This window comes from Gavialis gangeticus, unplaced genomic scaffold (assembly GCF_001723915.1).
Source record: "Gavialis gangeticus isolate Ggan-Ray unplaced genomic scaffold, GavGan_comp1, whole genome shotgun sequence".
Taxonomy (NCBI): domain Eukaryota; kingdom Metazoa; phylum Chordata; order Crocodylia; family Gavialidae; genus Gavialis; species Gavialis gangeticus.
In genome coordinates this window covers 10117386-10123324 of record NW_017728980.1, presented here as the reverse complement: position 1 = coordinate 10123324, position 5939 = coordinate 10117386, and the positions used below count along the sequence as shown (strand labels likewise).

The 5939-nt window shown below is 44.3% G+C and overlaps 2 protein-coding genes across 2 annotated transcripts in view; one reads left to right on the top strand and one right to left on the bottom strand.

Annotated features, from left to right (window-relative positions):
• Nucleotides 1–614: 614 nt before the first annotated feature.
• LOC109292382 (uncharacterized protein CXorf65 homolog) overlaps nucleotides 615–5939 on the bottom strand; it is a 69057-nt gene continuing 63732 nt past the window's right edge. The window contains exon 8 of the transcript XR_002096111.1: nucleotides 615–723. The gene's annotated coding sequence lies outside the window, so the exon portion shown is untranslated. The remainder of the gene's footprint in view (nucleotides 724–5939) is intronic.
• The window catches only part of ATP12A (ATPase H+/K+ transporting non-gastric alpha2 subunit), a 29737-nt gene continuing 28524 nt past the window's right edge, over nucleotides 4727–5939 (top strand). The window contains exon 1 of the mRNA XM_019509766.1: nucleotides 4727–4997. Within this exon, the coding sequence (XP_019365311.1) occupies nucleotides 4989–4997 (9 nt within the window). The 5' untranslated portion in view covers nucleotides 4727–4988. The remainder of the gene's footprint in view (nucleotides 4998–5939) is intronic.

The following is a 5939-nucleotide window of genomic DNA, read 5'->3' as shown; positions in this document are numbered from 1 at the left end:
AACAAAATGGCATGATGCTATTAAAAAACTCACCTTCTCAGTAGAGAGCCAGATGGTTGAACAGACCCTTGCTGCAAATTTAATCCAACCAACCAACGTGTCTCCCATAGCTCCTGCTTCAGCCCTCTGACCTCCAGCCTTTTGTCACCCATTCCTTTCCCTTGCTCCACCATTCCCTTTCTGTTGCCCTATTTTCTTCTGCCCTCTATCTCATTGACCTCAGCTCTACTTCATAATCTCCCTAACTCCACTCCTGGGTCGCCTGCTCCTAATAGTGTGCCTACGGTGATAAATATCCACCCAAATTGTTCATATAAAATGATAGTGTTTTACCACAGCAAAGATAAATGCAATGAAAGGTATGTTTTTAAAAGAAATCCAAGTTAAGTCTCTTGTCAGCCAAAGCAATTGCATGTCTGTGCATTCCTTGGCTGTTATTCTGTATGCCTAACCCAACGGAGCCATGCGTTTGGTTAGTCCTAACCCATACAATGACTAACACCCTTCTCTCCCCCTTTGTTTCCACCTTCCATTGAACTTTTTGTTTGCTCATTTGTTAGCAGCCTGCCTTACGTCTATACTTAACCTCCTGCCAATCACTAATCACCCACCATGCTATGGACGTTAGTGAGGTGAGTAGAGCAGGTCTGACCCATTTGATTGCAAGCTCCTTGGCTCCTTGGGCAGGAGCAAGACTCTACGCAATGCCTTCCACTCTTGACTCTAAGGAAAAGACAATAGAGACCAAATTATCCTCTCATCCCCAGTATCGTTGACTACATATCATATTTGAAGTGCGCTGGTGGGGTATTGTGGAGGAAGAGAATTGGTGCAGAGTGTGGTCCACTGCTGCTCCAGCTGAACCTAAGCAATAGACTTCCTTTTCCCGAGCTATCTGTCCAGTGCACATCATCAATACCAGAAGTGTTCGATAGGAAAAAACTAATTTGAAAGTACTCATCAGTTCAGTACAGTTGCAATTCAAATAAAGATTAAAAATACACCTATTTCCCAAACTTCCTTGCAGTTCGCTGCTTGTTTCCACATTGACTTGACTAAAATTTTATCTGATTGCAAAACGGACAGTAGACAGCTAAGGAAAAGTGGCAAATTATCTATTTTTCCTCCTTTTCTTGCATCACATTTGGTAAGAATTAGGTAACTCTTCACATTAGTGAACAGGAAGAAGAAGGGCAAAGGTAAAGTGGGAAAAAAATTGAGGACGGAAAAATGGTATCACTGGCTGGGCACCAAGAGTTAGAAAGTATGGAATGACTAGTGCGGAAGTTGGTAATGGGCAGCGCGACTTGAACCAAATTAATTCAGGACTGAGTATTTGACAGTATTTGACTTGGCGGCCTGTGGGAAGTGTGTTGGCAAATCTCTGCTTCGTTCTTAGCAAGCACCTGTCCCCATCACAAGATCGTCATCACGGCTGATACAAAGTGAGACGCTTTGCAAGGACACCAGGGAGGAAGACTGGAAGAATGGGGACCGAGCAACTCCTCCTCTCACTCAGCCGCAGCCTCTCAGGCCTGGAGGACACTGGTGGGCTTGTCTGGGTTGTTAAATGCTGTGTGGCTACATAATAGCATGCAGACGTGCTAGATCTAAAGCTTGCCACAAGCATAAGATTGAGGTCCCTGTCAAACATTTCTCTAAAGTTCAGACACACACTACGTGGGGAAATATATAACCACAGTGACCGGGAAGAAATCCCTCTCTCAAAGGTCTCAAAGTGAGCTCAGTCAGGAGCCAGAACTGCTGAGTGATAATGTCTTCCATGTTCACCCCTCACTAACCCCAATTTCAGGTCCTGTGTAGCCCTGAATTAACCTTGCTCTTCCTTTGTGACAGTCTTGCCACTCTGCCCCCTCCACTGTGTGGGGAGGGGTGGCAGAGGGAACAGCAGTCTTTGTCCTGCAAGGAGCAGAGCATCTACTTTCCATTAAGCCCCTTCAGGATAAAAACCAGCACTGTCAAACCTCCAAGGATGGGCTCAACAGCCCAAACCTGCCCTTTACATGAAGTTTTGGTGGAGTTCCCATCCGCTCTGCCTCTCGCGGTGAAAGCATCTCTTTCTCCACAGAGGCCAGCCTGCAGCAGCATTTCACAGCAAAATGCCTCCCCCCTGTAAATTAAGGGGTAATAAACTGTATTGCCAAAAGGCCTCTTTAAACTGCCATTCCAAGCTAGGGGCTATCCCAAGTTAGCTCTTTTAGTGTAAAACGTTCCCTTAGGTTAGGAGAAACAGTTAAGTCAGCAAGAAAACTGTATGCACAACCAAGTCTCGGTGTTCTGGCTGCTTTGTTGCTCTATAGTATGGCTAATTTGCATTTTTAACCCTTATCCTCAGGCAACATGGTCACAACTTATACGTTTTGTCCGGCAGAACCTGCTAGGGTGGCACAGATAAAATTCCAACCCACAAATAATTACTATAAATATCTTGGAGTAGTTCTTGTCTTTGCACAACCTTAGACACTGTGAGATGCAAAGATATAGAAGTCTGGTTTCTATCTCCCAGTTCTCATAGTTCTTGGACTACAGTCCCTGTATTCAATCCATTTTCCCTTTGGGCTCCCAATTTCTAAATTTTAGATCCAGTCACACAAATGTCATCCCACTGCTTCCAATTTAATTCTATTTCCCCAGCATCTCTTCATTTTCAACACAATTGGATCCCTAGTTGTTACATCTCCATTTACTAGTCCATGTATCTAGCTTGTACCCCCAAAATTCTCAGTTTGGGGCTCAATTTGTGCCTATGGGCTCTTCATTCTCTAGATGCTGGTACCTGTTTCAACAACATAGCAAGTCAAGTCAGTCCTAAGGCTGCTGTGACTGTTGGGGACTGTAGCAACCCTCCTCTACTCTGCCCTGTGTTTGGACATGGTTGCTGTAGGCCTGGGACTCAACCCATCTGGTAGGAGGTTAGTTGAGTTGCTTTGCATCATTGGTGATTCTTTGGGCAAAGCGACCCGGTGGTGCCCATCTCCTCTCCAGGTACGGAGAGACTTAGCTCATTCACCCCTTGACAGGTCTTGTTTTTAGTCCTGGTGGGTGTCCACATACCCTCCTCACCAAGGTTAGCCCAGGTTGGGGCACTGGCTTAGTCACCAACAACCCAACTGTGGAATAGGTTGTACTGGTTTACATGGTTCCAGATACTAGCAGACGGAGAGAGGCCTGGCCTGACAGGTCAACAACATATAGGTTAATTTTATTACAATATAATGAATGAAAAAAAATCATTTTACAGGAAATGTTGAACAGAGCATTGTTTTTGTGGTGAAATCCCAAATATCCACTTTCTTTTGAAAGGGTGGTCAACCATCTTGCTTCCATTCAAACCAAGAGCATAAATAAAATTAAAATGGTTTCTGTTCTCTCTCTCCACCCATATATGTTTCTTTTGCCATTTACCATCGGATTAAGTTCCCCTTGAATCATGGCCAAGGCAGGGAACTAGGAAACATGAACTGGGAAGGAAGAAAACTGCAGTTTCAGAGCATTAGTCATCACAGTGTGGAGGCAAGAAGCTCATTTTATTTGGAATTTGCCTTGACCTAGTTACACTATGAGTTTACTAATGTTAGTAACTAAGATTAGCAAAATCTCACGTTAGCATGTATTGATCCTGACCAGTGTGAAGAATGATGGGATTCTCAGCTTTCCTGAATTGCTTCATTTAAAGAGCTGGTGCCTGAAATTCTTGGGCAAGACTGGTTTAGTCGGTCAGACACAAGAACGGTTTTCCAAAACTTATGCTACAACACAAAAGACACTTTCCTCATTTGTTTAGATATTAAAAAATCCCAGACTGCAAGGAAAGGGACCTTGGTTCCCTCACTCTGGAAGGGTTTGAAGTCATACAGCAATCGGACCTTGTGGCAGAGGTGATATCGTTTTATTAGACCAACCAGATATTTGCAAAAAAAGATTCTTTATCTGCAAGCTTTCAGGCACAGGTGAAGTCCTATAAACATTTCACACCTCCGCTCCAGACTCTATTGCCTCTGATAGTATCTGCAAACAAAGCAGGTACTATTCTTTTAGCCAGATGAGAATCAGCAGGTATTAAACATGTCATGAATCACCTCCTGGAAGCAAGTGTCACTGCTTAATTGCTTGTAACTGGGGTAAGATAAAGTTTGGGTTTGTTTTTTTGGGGTTTTTTTTTTAAATAGCTCTACTCTGGTAATTACATTGGCTTTGAAAGCCCTGGGCAACAATTTGCTTTATTACTTCTGAAGGTTAAAAATAAAAGCAAATTCTAATCTGGTCCAAGTAGCCATAGGGGAGTCAAAGTACAGACTTTTAAAGGTGCACTACGCTGGCTATGTCACGATTCAAAGGCACTGACTGACTACATCACCACTTTGTGAGGATCCCGATAGCATCTTCAGGGACTCCCCTAGAGCCGTGTCAGGCTTCCAGACTCTCTTCTACCCCTCTGTTCATTTGACTTCATTTGAAGGAGTCCAGTGGTGGTAAATCTCTGAAGGAAGCTGTCTGCTTCTACCGAAGTGAATAATGCACTTGATCCCCAGTTGTGAGCAAACACAGCAGAGGAATAATTAGGAACTACCTGACCTGAAACCCACATGCCCATTACTGTGGTATTTTTCCACCTACTTCAGGTGAAGCAGAAGATGGGCTGGACCTGAAAGGAGAGAGGAGGAGCCACCGAGCAAGATGCTTCTTTATAAAGCACCAGCAAACAGCACTCTCTCCCCACAGGCATTGGACAATGAACCTGTCCTGCCTGAAGGATGCCTAAGTGCAAGAAGGATTCCAGCTAACATTGGGTTTCCAGCTGGGAGGAGGCTACAACCTCTGCGAGCTCTTGCACCCAACAGCAGTGCTCGAGGTCTCCTAGTGATATCGCTTTTGCTTTTCACCCAAGCACTGTACCTCAGTCTACCTGCTCCTGCCTGAGAGTCTCTTTGGCTCTGCTCCATCAGGGAAGAAATAAGCTTGCAAAAATGGGAAAGGTGAGTGAGCTGTTCATTGCAACAGCTACCTTTTAACATTTGGTTTCTTCCATTGAGCTCTGAGAATTATCATTCATTTTTCTAAATTAAAAACCTGTATGTCTGAAATGGTTTGGGGTCAGAGGAAGATAGATCCACAGCCTAGATCATTTGCTCTGGGAAGATCAATGAAGTCTCTACATTGAAATACACGTTGACCCTAAAAGTTTGAAACCCAGAAGAGAGATCATATTGGATGGGACAGAATGGCACATGAGGCTAGCTTGTTCCTTCACCACGAGCTCTGGGAAGACCTAGGCAAGGTCCTGAGAAACTCAAGTCCCTCTGGGGACATAACAGGAAATATTTTCTATAGGACAGGACAATTCAAGCTCCTTGAGACCCCTAACTCTCCCATTGTCCTGCATCTGCTAAAGTTGTCAGCTATTCCTGTAGGTCTCCTGTCCTCGTGGAGACCTGAACAGCTGAGCAGATTATTTTTTGGGTGGGATAAGAAAAGCAAGGGAAAGGGAAAGGAGAGGAAAGAAGGAAACTCCAGCAGACAGCCGCAGCCTGCATATCTTGGGCAAAGCAGCATAAAGGAAAGAGCAGAGGTGGCCTCTCTCTGGGATGTGCACGTAACCAAATTGAAATGCACTGGAAGCAGGAGTTCTCTGGGGATTCAGCTCCTCAAGACGCCGCCAAAGTTACCTCTCTCCATTGCATCCCTCCAAGAATGGCCAGGCGGAGATTTTTGCACTCCTCAAACTCAAGAGCATCTAGGGACTGAGAGCAAGTCTCATTTGTTAGTTTTGGTTTGAAAACACAAGAATGAATCTCTTCTAAACCTTTTCTGAGTGTTTTTATAAACCAGAAACCCCATTGTTTGAGTTCTTTTGTGTTGGGTTTTTTTTGGGGGGGGGGGGGAAGGGGGTTTTTTTTTAAAATTTTTAGTTTTATTTA